The sequence below is a fragment of the Macaca mulatta genome, chromosome 2, assembly GCF_049350105.2.
Source record: "Macaca mulatta isolate MMU2019108-1 chromosome 2, T2T-MMU8v2.0, whole genome shotgun sequence".
NCBI lineage: Eukaryota > Metazoa > Chordata > Mammalia > Primates > Cercopithecidae > Macaca > Macaca mulatta.
Window position 1 is genome coordinate 162958739 of NC_133407.1, and position 20177 is coordinate 162978915.

At 37.5% G+C, this 20177-nt stretch overlaps 1 protein-coding gene across 2 annotated transcripts in view; it reads right to left on the bottom strand.

Moving 5' to 3' along the window:
* Window positions 1–1046: 1046 nt before the first annotated feature.
* Window positions 1047–20177, bottom strand: part of GTF2E1 (general transcription factor IIE subunit 1) — a 37027-nt gene continuing 17896 nt past the window's right edge. The window contains exons 3-5 of one of the 2 annotated variants that reach the window (XM_028843353.2): window positions 13554–13725; window positions 7844–8085; window positions 1047–3125 (exon numbers count right to left, since the gene is read on the bottom strand). In XM_028843353.2, the coding sequence (XP_028699186.1) occupies window positions 2698–3125; window positions 7844–8085; window positions 13554–13725 (842 nt within the window). In that variant the 3' untranslated portion in view covers window positions 1047–2697. 2 annotated transcript variants of the gene reach the window in all.

The window sequence follows — 20177 nt, forward strand, 5'->3', positions numbered from 1 at the left end:
CTGATAAAGTAATATAAATTCTATTGAGTCTTATTAGATGTCACTGAATGGGGGATAGTTACCTATTAAATTGTATCTTCCCATTGATTTTGAGTAATTTAGAGATGTTTATCCAAAAAAATGATAAACTCTGGATTTTTTCATTTTACTTAACTGAGGGCCTACTCACCTAAAAATCCTAGCATTAACCTAAAAAGACCTTGCTTTTGACACTCTACTATTTCTTTCATTAAATGTGTTTGATTCTCTTTCAAAATAAAAATATCTTTCTCATAACAACATATTAAGATCACTGTAATTGTCATCCCTAATTCATATATATATTTATATATGTATACCTACCTCACAGATGTATTATAAAAGATTGAATGAGTTAACATATATAAAGCACTTAAAATAGTGTCTGGCACATAGTTCACTATATGTTAGCTACTTTCTCCTTCACACGCGCGCACACACACACACACACACACGCAATACACACTCCCCTAGAAAAACTGAATCCAATATTTAACACATTATGGATATCTTTTCTCTCAATACATTCTTTTTGGGGGAGGGATGGGATCTCATTATGTTACCCAGGCTAGCCTTGAACTCCTGGCTTACACAATCCTCCTGCCTTGGTGTCCTGAGTACTTAGGACGAAATACAGATTTAGTGAGTGTATCTATCTTTTTATTCTATTTCAAATACTGCTGCAATGAATACCTTTATTCTTATCTCCATATTCGCTTGTGACATTTTTTCATAACACGAATTCTACATACACACGAACACACTCACAAAAAATAGTTTAAAAAATTAACTACATTTTAAAAATTAACATCTGATTACCATTTTATTTAAATTAACTTTTAGAACTATAAAAGTTTAAAAAACAATGTTTAAAGCTGAATAACATTGCTTCCTGGTCTTTTGGCTAAGATCAAGTGTAAAAGCTGAATACGTATACAAGGTACAAAGGTATCTTACTGCACAAAAAGTTTAGATCCCATATGATGCATCTATTATTTAAAATATGACTAATAAAAAAGTCTTTAACATTTTTTAATGGGAAGAATTTTCAGTTTAATATGCTCCAAGATGTTACAGGGCTTAAAATGAACAAATTTCAGTCAGTATAAAATAGATTTACTGTCAACATTCAGTCATTAATACAACCCAGGTAAATGAAACATCACTCCATACAAGGCTCATATATCCTTTACACGTGTACTATAAAATGATAAATACGTAAAAATTACAATGCAAGGAAAAATATTTTAAGATATACAATTGTTATAGACCCTTGTGTGAAAGTTCTTTAGAGTTCTGCCTTAGGGAAAATACCATGCTACATATCAGAACCCAAAATAAACTGTTTGTTGAGGTTACAATGCTCAATGGTATACTGGATGTACCCTAAAATACCATGTCTGACAAGAATCAAAAGAGAGACAGCCTTCAATGATGTTTAGAAAGAGGGAGAGTGACAGAGAAGAGTAATCAATTATTCTATGTTGATTTCTGCTGGAATGGCCTCATTAAACAATTTATAGCACTGACAAGAGGTCTGTACCCAAAGGGAACAAAACCAGGACCAGTCTCAGCTTTATATAAAGGATTTGCAAATCAGACTAACTGACACAGTTCTAAGGCACTGTTCGCAATGTTTGTCACTCTTCAACCCTTTACACAGACTTCTCGTCCAATGTCCGTGTTTTTCTAGTTTCTTCCTAAGGGTTTACCAATTACACTTTCTGCTTTCTATCATCCCAAACCTAAACCAAAAGACATTAAGCAATACAATTAAATCTAACAGTCTGGTCAGTTCTAAAGACACAAATTCTGGTTTAGACATTAATCATGAGACTCAAGTATATCTATCCCCCTTCCACACACACTTCCACCTCCCATTACATATTGACCTATCTCAATTTTGAGGAAATGCTCAAATTCTAAGCAACTTTCAGGATTTTTCCCCCCAATCAATGATTTGACTGTTGGCAAGCTGCTTTGGTGGGCAGCAGTATAAGAAGTTGTTTGGAATGCCTGGCTAGAACAGATTAAATGGATGTGATCAGTGAATTATTGTAACCTATTGTAGTAAACAGATGGATGGGAAAGATTTACCTTATGAACATCCCTCATTCATTTCAGAAGGGAGAAAATTATGTCTTAATAAGGCAAGAAAAAAATTAGGTAAGAAAATACAGCACTTTGGGAGGCTGAGGCAGGCAGATCATGAGGTCAGGAGATCGAGATCATCCTGGCTAACACGGTGAAACCCTGTCTCTACTAAAAATACAAAAAAGTAGCCAGGTGTGGTGGCGGGTGCCCGTAATCCCCGCTATTTGGGAGGCTGAGGCAGGAGAATCACTTGACCCCAGGAGGCAGAGGTTGCAGTGAGCCGAGATTGCACCATTGCACTCCAGCCTGGGAGACAAGAGTGAGACTTCGTCTCAAAAAGAAAAAGAAAAGAAAAGAAAATACAGTAAAATATTAGTACTGTAGTGACAGCAAGGAAGGGTAGGATTCCCAGCACCCCACCTTGCTGGGAAAGTTTCTGGCATAAAAGTCAAACTCTCTACCATCATTCTTTGCACAAGGATCACCATCAAGAGGGGCAGAAAGCCACTTAAATACTTTTCTTCAAAGATGAGACATTTCTTTTTGAACTAAGCATTAGAGAAAGGAGAAAGAAGTAGGGAAATCTCACTCAAAGAGGTCCTCAAACATGCGTTGTCCCATGGCTATATATGCTTCCTTTTCTTCTGGTGTCATCTGGGCCACTAGCTCTGGCCGTTGGCTCACTTCACTGTAGGAGAACGGACGGCCAGCCACCATGACAATGGGGTCATCTGCTACTTCTTCAAACTCGTCATCTTCCTCTTCATCCTCTTCTCGTTTATGCGCAGCCACAGCTGCCGGACGGGGTGGAGAATCATCATCTGACTCACTGGTCTCGCTTTCCGAGTCACTGCCATTGGCAGTGGTCACTGGAGCGGCTGCCCCCACTGAACCAGCCATGGCAGAGGAAGTCTTTTTCTCATGAATGAGCAGTGCTCGCATGACCTCTTCATTATCATCAGGCCCAGCACGGCCTTCCTCACGCTCCTGAAATGCATCCATATCTATGCCCCCTGGGGAGTAAAACTCAGAAAGTCAATAATCTTAAATATAAATGGCATTTCTTTATAACATATAGATAATATTTTAACATATATTTAAATGATACAATAAAATAACAGACTTCACTGGTTCTATTTTTGAGCTACTATCCATAAAATATTCAAAATATTTCTTACAAACTGGAACTTAAGTAGTATAATGGTCAAGTACATCGGCTTTAACAGTATTATAGCATAGAGTTGAATCCTGGTTCTTCTATACACAAGCATCTTGGGCAAGTTATTTAATCTCTAAACTTCAATACCTTTTTCTGTAAAATGAGGTGATAAAAGCATCGACTTTCTAAGATTCTGGATAAAAACATAAACAATAATGTCTATGAAGAATCGACTCCACTACGGTAGCTGGCATAATAGAAAATCAAAACATGGCTTTTTTTTTTTTTTGAGACGGAGTCTGGCTCTGTCGCCCGGGCTGGAGTGCAGTGGCCGGATCTCAGCTCACTGCAAGCTCCGCCTCTCGGGTTCCCGCCATTCTCCTGCCTCAGCCTCCCGAGTAGCTGGGACCACAGGCACCCGCCACCTCGCCCGGCTAGTTTTTTGTATTTTTAGTAGAGACGGGGTTTCACCGTATTAGCCAGCATGGTCTCGATCTCCTGACCTCGTGATCCGCCCGTCTCGGCCTCCCAAAGTGCTGGGATTACAGGCTTGAGCCACCGCGCCCCGGCCTCAAAACATGGCTTTTTATCTCACTCAAGGTAAAAGCTTTGCAATGGCCTATAGGATACCACCTCATCTGGAATCCTTCCTGACCATCTACCTCTTATTTCTTTCCCCTGCTCATTCTCGTCTAGTCACAGTAGCCTCCATGGTATTCCTTGTACATATCAGACACACTCCTACCTCAGGGCCTTTGCACTGCCTGTTCCCTCTGCCTGGAATATTTTTCCTTTAGGTACTCACACAGTTAACTCCCTTCCATCTTTCATGTCTTTATTCAAATGTTATCTTTTAAATGTATCCCATCCCTAAATTCCCAATGCTCTATTTTTCCCCCATAGCACTTATTTCCTAACATAATGAATAACTTACATCTATTGTCTTTGTCATCCCCTTTCCAAGGGTGTAGGTTCCACCACAACAGATATTTATCTTGTTTATTCATGGATATATCCCATTTACCTGGATAGTACCTGCCACTCTGTTAGGCACTGAATAAACATTTGACAAATGAGTGAATAAATGTGAGTTTTATTTTCATGAAGCAAACTAGGCATACTTCAAACTCTTTATAAAGAAAGAATCTAATTTTAGGAATGAAGCTTCTTTCACCACACACCTCCTATCATTTTGCGTACATACCTTACCTGATATACTGCAGATTAAATATTTAAGAAAACTATCTGCATTCTGCATTCTGATACTACTACCAAACATACTGCCATTGAAAATATATAAAAAGATTAAAAGTATTGTTTGGAACCTGACTCCCTAATTCGAATCCTAACACTATTTAGCCATATGTTTTGGCCAAGTTATTTCATCTCTCCACTTCAATTTTCTCAAGTACAGAAAGGGGGAAAATAGTATTTACTTCACTAGATTACTGTGGGGATTAAGTGAATGTCTGTGAAGTGTCTAGAATGGGCCTGGCACTTAGAATAGTGTTGTCTATCTATCTACCTACCTATCATCATCATCATCACCATCACTATCACGAGAAGGCGCAGAAATAGTCAATTCTGACTATGGATAAAGTGAAAACATCTTTTCATTAACACATTAGAATGAATTAGCTAAAACCCTGGATATTTTAGAAAGCACAGAACTCCTAAAATGAGATACTGGGCAGGTGAGAGACAGAAAGGGAAATAGAAACAGATAAGTTAAAAATTTAGGTCAGAGAAAAGGGGCTTTTGGTAACATGACTGTCAAAATGAGAGTTAAAATCAAACTTAACTACTTCAAAATATTGTCAAAGGCTGAACCTCCTCCCTAGAGCTTACTGCCAATGCAGCATTACAACAGAAAGAAAAGAGGGAATGCATGCAAGCCTTTAAAACAATAATTGCTCCTAAAAGAATGTTCCAAATAGTTTAATAATATCAACACACTATTTTGATTAATATTTAAATATAAAATTAGGGAAAAAGAAAATTAGTTTTGTAAACTAAATTAAGTCACACGTAACAGATTTCGACAAGGGTCTTGAGAGGTTTGGAGAAAAAAAGAATTATTCTGTTACAGATGAAGACAGAAAACAAAAAACAAGGATAAATGAGTGAGCTAATTTCTGGATGGTAAAGTAGAAACAGTGGTTCTAGGAACAGTCTTTTTCAACAGAGTTATAAATTACAAAGAAGATGTATACTGGGAAACTATATTCACGGAATTGATGCTAAACAATTGTGGGTACCGAAAGGCCAAATTGCAGCAAAAAAACATAGGAAGAGCTGAAGGTTGTATACGTGGGCAGAAAAGTAGCAGATCTATTTCTATTTCAGCAAGTGCAAGAAAATCTGCCTACAGAAAAATAATCTAAAATATACTGAAAGATATGATCCAAGCTATTGAATTCAAGGCAGAGAAGATCCTAAAAAGTACCTCTATGTGTTTCTAAAGTTTTTGGTCTTAACATGCTTCCAGAACCAAAGCAAAAAAGAAAATCTCAAGTAAAAACCAGAAAGATATACTGGAAATAAAACTCAAATCAATGGTGAATCCATGCATGAACAACATGTATCATTCTGGTCACTATGTCTCAAGTAAAGTATATTACAATTAGAGATGGTCCAGAAAAAGACAAAAATAAACAAAAACAGTAGGAGGTGGTAACAGTGGAAAAGAGAACTGTTTAAGGAAAACATAATCAAAAGGAATTAGAACTTTCTTCAGTATGGTAATGAGAACAATGACTGAAGTTAATACAGTTGTGAAAGATATCAACATGACTTGAAGTTTGAGGAAAATCAAGTGTAAGACCCACTTCATACATTCACTGGATAGAGTCTGCTCTACTATCAAGAAACTTAAGACAAATTTAGACATGACAATATACTATCCTATTTTATGTTGAAATAAATATTTATAAAACTTAAGTAGACCAGATAACTTATTTAAGGCCCATACGATTCATATTCTATCATTCTAGGAACTGTAAACTAGAATGTTAAACTTATGAGCTTAATATATAATGTTGGTTAATAATAGTTTTATTTTATTCAGTTTTCTTCCTAAGTTCAAAGAAAAGAAGGCTGCTTTAAAAACAGGCAAGAGCCAAGGTGGGAAAAACAAATTTATTAAATAGTAGTATAGCCTAACTACTGTATAATCTAAAACAACTTGAATGTAAATAGCACAACAGGCTGGGCACACTGGCTCATGCCTGTAATCCCAGCACTTTGGCAGGCAGATCAGTTGAGGTCAGGAGTTTGAGACCAGCCTGGACAACATGGCGAAACCCCATCTCTACTAAAAATACAAAAATTAGCTGGCCATGGTGGCTTGCTCCTGTAATCCCAGCTACTCAGGAGGCTGAGGCAAGATAATCACTTGAACACGGAAAGCAGAGGTTTTAGCGAGCCAAGATCGCACCACTGCACTCCAACCTAGGCAACAGAGCGAGACTCCGTCAAAAAAACCAACGTGGCAGGCTAATCAGTGAGGAAGAAGGAAGGTAAAGTATGGTTACCTTGGAAAATTTTTTCTTATTAAAATTAATATATCAAAGAGAAGCACAGTGGAGGTATTAGCTGCTTTACCATCACTACCAAACTCCACATTACCTTCACGGTTTCTAGTATATACATATACTAAATGCTAATACCAAAGGGAAAAGAGGCTAGGAGAAAGGTCAAAAAACAAGTGGTTTTCAGTTACTGATTATTCTTTGGCACTAACAGATCACCAAACTCAGGTGATATGTTAGTAACTTGAGTTTGGTGATATGTTAGTAACGATATATTAACTTGGGAGTAGCAGCACATAGATTGTTACACTGATATAATCCAGCCAGAAATAGAGACACCTTTCCTCTCTACTTTCCAGCTTGAGTCATCGTCATCCATTTTCGCCTCCCATTTTCTACATACTCGTAAACTATCATCACTCAAAGTCCTGAATCCAGTAACTTAGACTAAAAAAGTAAAATCTTGCAGTTCTCTAACTTCTGAAGATTAGTATGCAATTCTTAACCCTTTATGGCTCAGAAATTTCCAAAATCCTCTAGAACAAAGTTCTGCTAACTGTCTTGGACTGTGAGAATGCTCAATCCTTTATTCATGTGGACTCTTTGTATATATTTCAGGTAGCACACACTCCTTGGTATTTATGAAGAAACAACATAAAGTTTGGGGGAGTGTATAGTTTTGGCTCCCAATTCAGAAAAATTAAATGCATATAAGTCAGGGTAATATAAGATTAAAGGAGAGGTGAGTATGGCTACCTTGAAAACAATAGATAGCATTTTTCCAAGAAATTAAGATAAAATGACAATTTTTCAAATCTAAAATTGAAAATTTAAAAGGCTATTTGTCATTTTCACTAAGTTGAAGGGCAATGCAAGTATACTAGTTGGTTTTTATCTTATTGCTCAATTTCTTACTTCCTAATATAATGCAATTAATTGTTCTGTAGAACAGATCCAGAATCGCTCAGGCAGCTTCCCACTAAACCAAGTTCATGTTCTACTGAACCTAAGACATATCCATTTTGCTGACTTCTACTCTTACCTTCTTTCATATCTTCAGAACTATATGCCCCTTGGACAGTGCTTTCTCTCAACCAAATGGGCCTCTCTTTGGCAGATTTCCCTTCCAGTGAGGCTCGATGAAGATCTTCTTGGTCATCCATGTTAATGACAACATTCTGAGTGTATAAGTCCTCATAGGAAGGACCTTTGGTGGCCCATGCTTCCCGGTGGTGCCCACCTGCCAGGCTACCAGCTCCAGCAGTAGTTGCTGCATGGTCCTTACTATATAAAAAGAATAGAGGAATATAGGAAGAAGAAAAATTAATGTCTTGATGTTGGAAAAGAAGGGCAGCTGGGGAGGCAATTACTGAAATACTACATGTAAATGCTATTTAGTAATCATGCACACATGCTTCAACAAGGCCAAGAAAGGGCTTCTAAACCTCAGGGTAAAAGGTGCATGTGTTAGAAAAACACATCATATTTATATTTAAGTTCCTCAAACACAGGATCCTCTGGTGTATATAAATGACTGAGGTTTTATAGATTTAAGATGTTTCAATAAATCTATTAATACTTGGAGAAGGAGAGAGTGATATGGTGACATCATCTACTTAAAGCCACTAGTCTGGCAAAAATCTCTCCCAGTATTTTGTATAGAAAACAAAAACAAAACACACTGAATTTTTAAAAATGTTATCTCAGCTCAACCCAGAATAATTCAAAGTGGTTCTATGTGCTTTTTCCTTTCTTTTGTGTGCTGATCATGGAAAAAGCTAGAAAACTATTCTACAAAGACTGACCTCAAGTAGTGTTCTTCTCCGGCCACCCATGGAATAAGGTATAATCCTCTGCAGAGACTAGCTTCTTTTCTATGGAGTTGTATCTTTCTATCTCCACATCTATGCTGATACTCTGTATCCATCCCCAACCAGATTCTACTCTGCAGTGACAATGGTCTGTTTCACTCAGTCTATTCTGTTTTGCTTTTTACTTTTATCACCCATGATCTTTTTTGTCTGTTAGCCTGTTCCAGGTCTGATCACGTCCTTATCTTCTAGGCACTTATGTTCCCCCCTAACCTCTGTATTAGGCCAAGTTTTCAGTATTTCTGATGGTTCCCCATTTTATCTGCCTGTTTCACTCTCAATCTGTTCCAAATTCTTTTGAATATCCTGATTCTCTGAGCTCATGCCTTTCTCTGCCTGCTACTGACGCTTTCCACCTCAACTTCTACATATGCTTCTCCACCTCCCTCTGTCCAGACAGCTATTTTTTATCCTGTAACCATCTTCATGTTTCTTGAACTGCCTGCTCACTCCAAACCTTTTGGGTGTTTCTTTCAGTGTCCATGACTGACCTGGCCTCACGTCTCTCCTTTACTTTTCATCCATTTTTCTCACTCTTTTCCACGGATCCTGAATTATCTCCCGCGTGAAGCGCCGACTCATTCTGAATCTAATAAATACTTCATTAGTCTTTCCTCCTAAGCCATTCACTATTTTGCCTTCACTTTTGTCTTACTTCATCTCTGCTTACTCCCTTACTCTTCACTTCTTTCCGGGTCACTTCTTATCTACCAGGGTTTTCTAACTCATACTTAGCTGAGGTCTGTGTCCGTGTATCTGATTAGCCCATCACATCTTTCCCTAATTACACTGTTTCTGACCATCCTCTGGAGGTAAACTTGGGCTTAGCTATCCCACCTATCCTGTCCTACCTCTGGATATCTATAGGGCCACTGCTACTTGTGCAACAAAAAAATAATGTTATTTCCAGTTGTCCAATCCACACTGATCCAGTCATTTAATCCATGCCTTCCAGGTACTGCCTTTGCATTCTTTACATTATTCCACCTCTGTTCCCAGGGCTACTTTGTAAACCACTTTCTCCCACAGCCTTTTCCTTCCCGGTGCCTGTTCTACCTGTTCCATGTCTCAATCACTTCTTTTGCCTCCTCACTGCTCCTACTTTCTACCAGTTATTTGCTCTCTAAATCTAGGACTATGAGGCATCTCTCTGTAAACATATCCAAACCATCTTTTTTTTTTTTTTTTTTTTTGCTATATTCTGAAGTCTTATGCTACAATTGCAAATGCAAATAACTGGTTTCTCTCTGCTATTTCTTTCTGCATTCATTGATGTTACTTTGTGTATCATTTCTCGTTCATCTCAATGTAACTATTAACTGTCTCTAGTCATTTTCTATCTTCCATCTGTTCTGGGTGGTCTTTTAAAGGCTGTGTTGCTGCTGTCACTGTAATATGATGCTGCTTACTTTGTATAGGTTGGCTTTTTGAAGTTTTGTCTCCTTCAGCATTCACTTTTCTTTCTCTTCTCTCTTGGTCTGATCTGGTTTTTTATGTTTCTGGGCTTACTCTACATTCTGGCCTCTCCTCCTGCACCCATTTGTCTCTCTGACTCCTTTCAATGCCTCTTCTATCCTCAGCCAACACCCCCATCTTGATGTGCTGAGTCTGCTCTATATATCCACCACCCCAAAATGTATCTCCCCGAGTTAGCTAACCCCACCTGGGAGAGACAGAATAGGCATATTTCTCTGATCTGGCCAACCACATCCTTATCTTTCCTTGATCCAGACTTAAATGACTCACTCACTCTGAGGTTACTGTTTCTCTTTATATATAATCCTGAACACAGAGTTTTTCTCTATTCTCTATCTTTAGCATTGACTAAAGACTATCTCATGAAGGTATGAGGAGTACTTTGAGAAAAACAAGAAAGCTAGAGAGCAAGAACAGAACAATTAAAATAAATGTTAACACAAGAGTACTTTTAAAAAGTCTTTTGTTTTCAGTATTCTGTCACAGAAATTCAAGATGGGTTTTATTCCAGTGTGAGGCAGCAGACATTTGACCACAAGTCAAACAAATTTTAAAATCTGGAACAATTTTAATTGAAGATGACAAAAATGACAATTCATGTTTGAATCTTTTTATATTATTTAAGAAATTTTAGAACTTTTAAAAAATATAACTCCTGTTCAGAGAGGGGAAGATTATTTCAAAACTAAATTTTTAAAGATCTTTAAGGTGTTAAGAGATGATGAAAAAGGGATTACTAGCAGAGAATTCCACTTTAGAAAGACAGGAAGATTTTTATATATCATCAATAGGTTGACTTGCTGAAAGGATAGAATTGTCCATCAACTCTTGGGTTAGGCCTACTGACAGTTCTGCAGAGATAGCCCCTGGTTTCTGACCTAGGGACAAGCTACAATTTAACTGATTACAGATCAGTAATCAAACTAACAATATTGCCACTTATTTAAAAAAAAAAAAAAGAGCTATCATCTCTGAGCTCCCATACCACTCTACTGATGCTTCTTCTCTTGTACTGAGGCAGGATGGGCCATTTCAAAACTCCATACTCCTATAGTACAGAAAGGCCAAATCAATATCACCTCCAGGATGTTATATACAAGGAGTGGAATTTGTCAAATGCTTTGGTGGGGATATTATAACCTCAGTAACATCTTCTAACCTAATGTTTTTTTTCCTGACCACATGGAAACGGTTTTACTTTGGTCTGGCTGGCAGCTCTAGGAACCCCATTCTGTCTTTCTTGTCTGCCTCCATTTCCTCCCTTTTTTCTTAATGGCCAGATTGTTGGGTATCCTTTTTTCCTGATCAGTTTATTTCCTCTACTTCCTGGTTCTTCTTCATCCCTGGAGTCACCATCATTCCTGATGAGAAGAAGGTGACCTGATACAGAGAGCTGCTATTGGGCCTCTGGTGTCACTGTACCACTAAGACTCATCTCAGGCCTGCAGTGAGTGGGGGATATCGAAATAAAGATCCTGGAAGGGGAGCTGGATTGTGGTAGGTGGAGAACATTAGAGACAGGAAGTCAGTGGTGGTGGGTGACTGAATGCTATTGTAGTGGAGAAGCATCTTGATAAACAGGACAAATAACTACAGGTAGGAGAGGAAACATCAGAATAATTCAGATAGTATATTGTGTAGGAAGAAATCAAATAGTACACTGATGCATACTTCAACATGAAATAATCCCCCCCATAAGCTTAGAAAATTTTGTATTTTTGTAAAATCAATTTCCCTCATAACCTTGTATGTTAGAGCTACAATATAACTTAAAAGGACTGAAAAAGATACAGAAAGAAATAAATTCCTTTTTCAAAAGAGGAAATCCTTTTCGTATACAAAAAGAAAGAAATAACCAGTACCAAAAGTTAAAGCTATCTGTGATACGGATGTTATTAGTTTCCTATCAACTGTGGCTCCTTTCTTTCTTTGCTTATTGGCTTTATTAAAATACTAATGGCAATTTGCTCCAAAGAGCTCTGGGACCTTCCCCAGTCCTAGAAGGTAAACCTTAACTACTATAAGTACCAGTCATGTGATCTCATTTCCTTTGCCAGCTGCTGGTTTAGAAATATGCATATAAGGCAACTGTAGCCAGTGAGACATCCGGGGATAAATAGAGTATCCTAGGGGGCCCTCTGGGAAACCTTTCTTCAGTTTTAAAATAGGACACAAGGAAGGGATGGTCCCTTTTTCTGCATTTGAACATTTTCATCTGCATGTGATACCTAGAAATACATGGCCATCTTAGGCTAGCTCCCCTCATGGTTCCAAGAGGACAATCAACAGGCTGAGTTCAGCAGCGTAGAAAGATGTAACAAATCTAGATCCCTGAAAATATAATTGAGCTGTGAAACTAACCAGTTTTGAACTGTACTACTTCAGGACTTCCAGTCATGCAAGACAAATTTTCTTACTGTTCAATCTACTTCTAGACTGGATTCTAATTCCAACTAGAGTTAGATATTCTGTTATCACAGGCAAAGGCATCCTAACTGACACATGGTACTGGATTAGAAAATTCGTAACTCTTACAGACACAAAATTTTCTGTAGAATTGGATTGCTTTTAACCATCTAAAAGAAGCCAAATTTACTCAGGACTGGCTATTCTGTAACATCAGTTCCACAAGAAATAAAATACTAAGAATGCTCCTAAAAACTATACAGATACAACCTGATTGTTCAGCTCTTTCAAAGGGAGTGGGTGGAGTGAAGGGTATCTAAATAAAGATATCCCTTACTTGATGCTGGGAAGACGGAGAGAAAAAAAAAAGGGTAGAGTAGGAGAGCACTCCCTGACCCCCATTTTCGTTTATGCTTTTCAAGAAAATATAAACAACTTTTTCTGGCATGGCAAAACTAAGCCTACCTCTGCAATTCAAACATTAGGGAACACTGATAAAAATAGGGAGCCACTATTAGGAGTATTAACCCACAGGTAACACCAGCTATATTTTACTTTCAAGGAAGTTGCAATTACAACTAAGAAAGAAAGGTGGTTAAATTGCTTCAAAAACAAAAAAGAAAATGCCGAATTCCTTAAAGGACTTCAGCCTTCAGAAGCTGGCTAGGAAAATTCAAATATACCCAAGTGGCACAACTAATTTAGGATTAGCTAACAATTGGCTGAGTTGCTACAGGCCCAAGCAGAATGAGTACTTGAAGTCAAACCTAAATATTTAAAGACTTTTGCCTAAAGTCCACAGTGTTCTGCATTTAGAACAAACGAATTTCATCACAGGCACATGATAATAAGACAAATGTGGCAGAACTGAGAACCTGTGTAACATTACAGTCTTGAGTCTCCTAGTAAATTACCCACTCTTGCTCTCCAAAGTATAGGTAGTTAAAACAAGAACAGGTTGAAAAGTATTCTTAGTAAGAGCACAGGGCCTACACTCACCTCTGTTTCAGGGCTGGGATTTCTGTGGGCTCTGGCTCAAGTATTTCATAGGCCAAGTTCACATCCTCTGTCTCCCGAAGCAATGCATAAATGGGCTCAATTTGTTCATTAAACCTTGCCAAAAGCGTGCGTGCATCTTTTTTGGGCATTGCTGATTCATCCTCTTCTACCTCTGTATGACAAAAAGTACAGCGGAAAGTTCCTACAGAGAAAATAAGTATCTCAGGTCAGGGAGAAGACTTTAGCAGACAGTTTATATCTCCACCCTCCCCCAATATCTTATTATTAAAACTTTCAAATATACACAAAGGTTGAAAGAATTTCACAGTGAACAGCCATGTGAACACCATTTAGATTCTACAGTTAGCATTTTGCTATTCATCACATATCTATCCATCTATCATTTTTGATGTATTTCAAAGTAATTTCATCCCTAACTTCAGCATAGTTTTTAATCACAATATTTCTAACATATATTTATTTTAACTTAAAGCCAAATTTTTTACAGCTTACCACAACTTATACCCTTTCTTGGCAGCTTTTCTCTTTTCTTTTTTTTCACATTACACATTTGGGCCTACATAATGCGGAAAGCTAAATAAATACCTAAAACCAAGAGTTTCTGGTCATCTAATCAATCCAATCTATTATGCTAAAACTCACATTCTTAAACATTACTTAACAGTCTACACCACTAGCCACACCTGGATTTCCAGTTTGGTTATTCCCAAAGACAGGAGTATACATCCTTCCTTTCTGAGTCAACTTACTTGAAAGATTAAAAGAGAACATATAAGTACTTAGTGTCTGGCAAATAGTTAAGTACTCAAACATTTAGCTATAAAAGGCCCCATGTATGACTGATACATAAAGAATAAACAACCAAGTGATCTCTACTTCAACATAACACTAGAGCCTACTGATATATTACCAGTATAATAATTTTCTTTACTGCCCCTCACACATAGCCAATAGCATGTAAATTATTTGTTCGAATACCCTAAAATACATCTTCCTATTGTCTGAATGCCACCTAATCTACATCTATCCCAAATAACTGAGAAAGAGAGAGAAAAGCAACCCCTCAGAGCTGGAAGGTGGCTCAGCACTCACTAGACTTTAGCATTTTTCTGTCAAACAGGATCTCACAGACCACCAACATCAGACTATGATGGAAGTGAGGCAAACCCAAGCCACTGTGGAATTGCGTCTGAGAACAGACAAAAGCAAGGACTCCATGCAAACCACAAAAAATCCCATCTTGCACAAGTGACTGCTGCTTCTTTACCAATTAGTTTTAGCGTCACCCTGTTCTTGTCATCTCCTAGATAAGATTTATTAAGATACCCAATCACAGAATTTCCCCATTTCTTCACAGCATCTAATCCAAAGGAAACCTTCATCGCTTCCCTGAATCCTCCCCAAAATTACCCAACAAAAGCCCACATTCTCTAAGTCTGTCCAACATCATCTTACTGACATTTCATGGTTCCCCATGGTATGTGGCTTCCCTTGCTGTGGAAAGCATCAATAAACTTAACTTTGTTTACTACAGGTGTGTACCTGATAGTCTTTGACTAATGGTCACCAACATAAAGATTATAACTTAATCAAATGGACAAGAATACTATTTACCAAAGTAAAGACAGGAAGAACAAGTTTTTGTTTTTGTTTTTGTTTAAGTAAAAGATATCAAATTGCTTTAAATATAAAAATGAATACGTAGAAAGCCAACTTATTACAACTGCTAACAACTCAGCCCAAGAGAGGGGTTTAGACTACAAATTTAGATATGAGAATCAACAACCTATAGGTGGTAACTGAAGCCATATAGTAGATAGGAGCATCCAAAGAGATTAAAGAGAGTGAGAAGAGGCAGTTAAGGCATAAACTCAAGGAATGAGGAATCCTTGAGAAACAGAAATGGTGCAACCAGAGTGACAGGATGGTGTTCCAAGGAAATGGTATAGTCCTAATATTTCAAGGCCAACAAGAGTTGAAAACTAGCCTTTATATTTGGTAACAAAGGGTAAGAAGCAACCTTGGCTAGAGGGGTTTTAGGTAGAATGTTTTATTATTCTCTAACTGTTCCAAGCTGTCTCAGCCTCTTCTCTTCAACAGAAGCAAGGAATATAATCATGTGGGGGCTTAAAAATAAACCACAAAAAGTAGGGTTGAATATAGCTCTCAAATACCTGCTGAATTAAAAAACACACCAATGTGAGACTGGGACTTAAACTGACTGTTGAAAAATAAGCACCTACAGAGACTGTCAATGAGAACTAAGAATAGTTTGGAAGACAAGTTATCTAGTTCTGTAGTTTTCGAATATGTTTTTAAAGAAAGGAATCCCATTTCTCAAATGGAAAGGGGGTTAATATATAAACATAAAAGCAAATGCTCCGGAGTAAAGTCAAGAAACACAGCTAAGACAGAGGTCAATACTCCAACCCTCTCATTATCTGTTTTCAAAGCATCACAAACTGGCCTCCTCAATGCTTCCCATCAGGCACACTCTGCTGCAGAACCTTTGCACTGCTGTGCCCTCTACCCAGATGCCTTCCCTCCAGAAAATCACATGGCTCATCTCCAAATTTACTCCAGTTTTTTACTCAGAAGCCATAAGTAAGGCCTTCCATAGCCAGCATTATCTAAAATTTCAATACTGTCTTGTCCACTCAAACAATCTTATCCTCTTTCATTTTCTTTTCCCTTAGCATTATCATTATCCAACATGTTTTACTATTTATCTAATTTATCATTAAAAAGTCATGTTATACCTGAATTTTAAAAAAATGTCCTCCCAAAAACCCCATTTCTCATTTCAAGACAATATGTACTCCAAACTTCAGCTTTAAGTAAACAAATCAACATGCTTGTCAGTGTAGCTCATCCTCGTAAAACAGCAGTGCTTTTATTTGGGGAAAAGAGAGAAAGATAGAGAACACTACTAATACCATTATTTCACAGAAGGACAATCTCAGAATGACAGTCCTTTAACTAGAGTAATTTATTTTCATGAAAAAGAATAGAGGGAAAAATAAACAAAGTATATAGTCATAAGGCAACTGAATTCTAATCTCAGCCAAATTTAACAAGAGTTACTTACAGAAGGGCTGATTTTGCAGGTATGAAAAGAGCAGCTTTAAAACTATTATTAAGAACTGTGAAGGGTCTGAGATTTTACCCTACTTGTAAGCTAACAAGTTATTCTGCCAGTTTCATGGGTGCTGGTAGAAGACACAAGACTCCAGGTCAGAGACAAAGAACTTTACTACTCAAGGCAATAGCAGTAGCCAGTGTCAATATTTAAGCCAGTTCCCCATGCCCCAATTTCCATGGGGTGTGATACAAGGGCCAGGTAACAATTACACATGCAATGGGTTGTGTTACAGGAAAGAAAACCTGAGCTTAATAGGAACTCAAATATTTTAAATGAGCATAAGCATGCCCATTCTTTGCACTGAAGGGTGGCATTATCCTTACTGCACTAAACTCTATGTAAACATGCTCTGGAAGGAGACACTTTTTATACTGGACCATAAGCAAACCTGCTCTTTGCTCTGAAGAGAAATACTATCTCTGTCTTCCAAGGCAGCTCACTACATAAACATCCTTGAAAATGATAGTCCAGGAAAAATGCAGTCTGTATCTCTGCTCGTAAGACATGCACAACATGTGAGAGATCCATGGAGAATAGTCTCCCAATAATTACCACGTCTAGCAAATATTACAAAAGGAAAAGCTAGCCCGACATCTCTGAGCCCTATGTTTATCACAAAAACATTAGTTGTAAATGAGAAGCCTGTCAAAGCCAAATGTAGAATTTCTTATTTTTCTTCTCGGACCCTAAAAAATCCAAGAAAAGTAAGAAATTTGACATTTTATGGAAAATGACTTAAGACTGGTTTAATACACCAGCAGCATTTTGTATACATTTCACTACGCATTATAAAAATGCAAATCAGTTTTCCTGAAATCAGAAGGGGCAACTGGCAAGGGGCAGGAGGACACGGAAACCCAGCACACACTATGTACCAAGGAAGCACCCAAGTAACTGAGAGAGTGGTGGTGGCATACACAGACAGAACCAGTCATCAAGAAGCTTTAGCAGGGAAGAAAGATGTCTGGAGATAAAACAATCAGGGATCAGTGCAAAAAATAAAGTACATAAATGTTTTGGAGTTCAAAGAAGGAATGTGACTTCTAGCTGAGGGCACTAGGAACAGCTTATCGAGAAGGTAAACCTTTTTGAGATAGAGTTTAGAAAATAAAAGATGAAGAAGATGAAGGGGTAAAGGAATAGGACATTCTAGATCATCATAAGAGAAGTAGAGTGGTTGAAAAATGATGCTAGACTACAATTTCAGTCTGATAGGAAAATACCAAAAAGAATGATAAAAAACAGAATTAACAAGATAAACTGGGGTGACCATAAGTGGATCTTGAATGATACGCTTCATTTTGACTTTATTCTTTAGTAATAGAAAAGCCATAGAAGGGTGTTAGGAAAGACCATTAGGTCATGAAAACTAGTATTTACATATATTGATCTGCTTGAGTGGCTTGAGATGGCCTCCCAATAAGGCAGTTCTTAACTGAGTGTCTGCATAAAAATCCCCTGTGGAATTTATACTCAGGCTCCATGCCAGAAATGCTGATCCCGGAGGTCCAGAGTGGGGCCCAGGAATGAGAATTTTTAAAGTTACACAAGGAATTCTGATGCCTACACCTGGTAGAGAGCTGCTATTAAGCAATATGATAAACATCCCAACTCTTCTTGTAACTAGACCATTCTACACTAAGTAGTGTGCATAGACTATATTACTCAAGAATGAGAGAAGAAACTGGAATTGAAACTCGGAGCTCTGCACAATTTTTCCCTTTTCACATATAAGATCAAGAAGGCAAAAACCGGAAACGGTGAATCCAAGGCATGCAAGGGGGAACATGCAAGCTAGATCTAAGAATGTGGCAACAGAGAGAAAATGAAGGCTACAAAGATTCTTTAGGCAAAGCTTGACAAATGATGGGGTTAGGAAGAAAAAAGGAGTTCTATGACAACACATTTGTTTGATCAACTATACTCAGAAACCACAAAAAGAATTAAGAAAGCTATTTACAAATATTCCTATATATTCATCAGAAGCAAATCTATGCAATAATTCTACCCAAATCTGACATAAAAGCAAATGAACGCTTAAGAGGCATTAAGTTTACCAAGTCATAGCTTGAAAACAAAAATCACTAAACTTGGATTCAAATACAAATCTGTCTCAAAATACTAAATGCACTAATCCTGAATTGTACATTCCTTTTCCAACCTCCTATCAGCCCTGCCAGCTATAATTTAGCAAACTTTTCCCATGTATATACATTAGCTTTATTTTTTAAAAATATTGAATAGGAGAAAAGATTTATAACAAATAATTTATTTAACAAACATAAGTGCCTGTCACATACCTCGCATTTACTTGGCTGAGTCTTAACCTATCAGGTTTGCCAAACAAATAAAAATAAATCCAACTGCAGATAACCAACAGGCATTGAAAATGGGAAGAAAAAAATACCTTTTATAAATAGTATTTCAAAGCTATATTTTAGGGTTATCTACTCAGTAGTATAGGAATGTCCCAATTTTATGACTCAGGATTCTTCTACGGAAGCTAAGTTATCACTCCAAATGAGAAAAGAAATGGATACCTAATTGTGAGGATGAGGGGGACAGTGGCAGAAGGGGGGGGAAGGGAAAGAGTTCTACACCATTTTAATTTTAACTTTCTCCAAAATAATAAAAGTAAAAGCAAAAATGAATTGGCAGTGGGGAGGGTGGGGGGAAGGGATTGGTAACAACAATTAAAAAAAACCAGTAATGCTCAGCAAAATTTGAAACTTGACATTTTTCCTTTGCTAAACACAGAAGAAAATTTAAGTGGTATATATTATACCAGCCAAGGCCTTCAACTTAACTGCTTCCAACATATTACTCATTTTAACATACATGTTACTCACTGTAATTATATGGGTATTCAGTTAAGAGAATAAATAAATACGAAAAAAACCAAAGCAAAAAAAAAGAAAACCCCACCAAAAACTTGTTTATTCTCTTAAGTTTGACATGTATGTGCTCTGGAAATGCATAATTGACAAAAAGGACATAGACCCATTATACTATGGGCAGAAGACACTATTAGTCAAACCCTCAATTAGTCATTACTTAGCATTATATTTTTCTCTCTTCAGTCCAGTATATACAATGAATAAGCCATCAGCTAATGCCCACAATTCACTGACAAATGTTTGCAAAGGCATTAGTTGCAACTGAAATATTCAGCCATTTTTCCCACAAATTTTTAAAAAATCAAAATAAGCTCAAATGCTTTGATATGGCACAGGGTGCTTCAGTGCTCAAGTGGGACTCATATTGCAGCCCATGTCCTCAAGGCTGGCCAAGGAAACAGGGAGGATCAAATGTCTGCTGCTACAGAGCCCTCACCCCAGAACAGTGGGTTTGATATCCTCAGGGCTTCTGACATTCAGAACTTCCTAAGAAGTTCAGCCAATCATCTTCTGAGCTACTTTCATGGCCCTCACATTCTAGTTGGGGGTAGTTAAGACACAAAA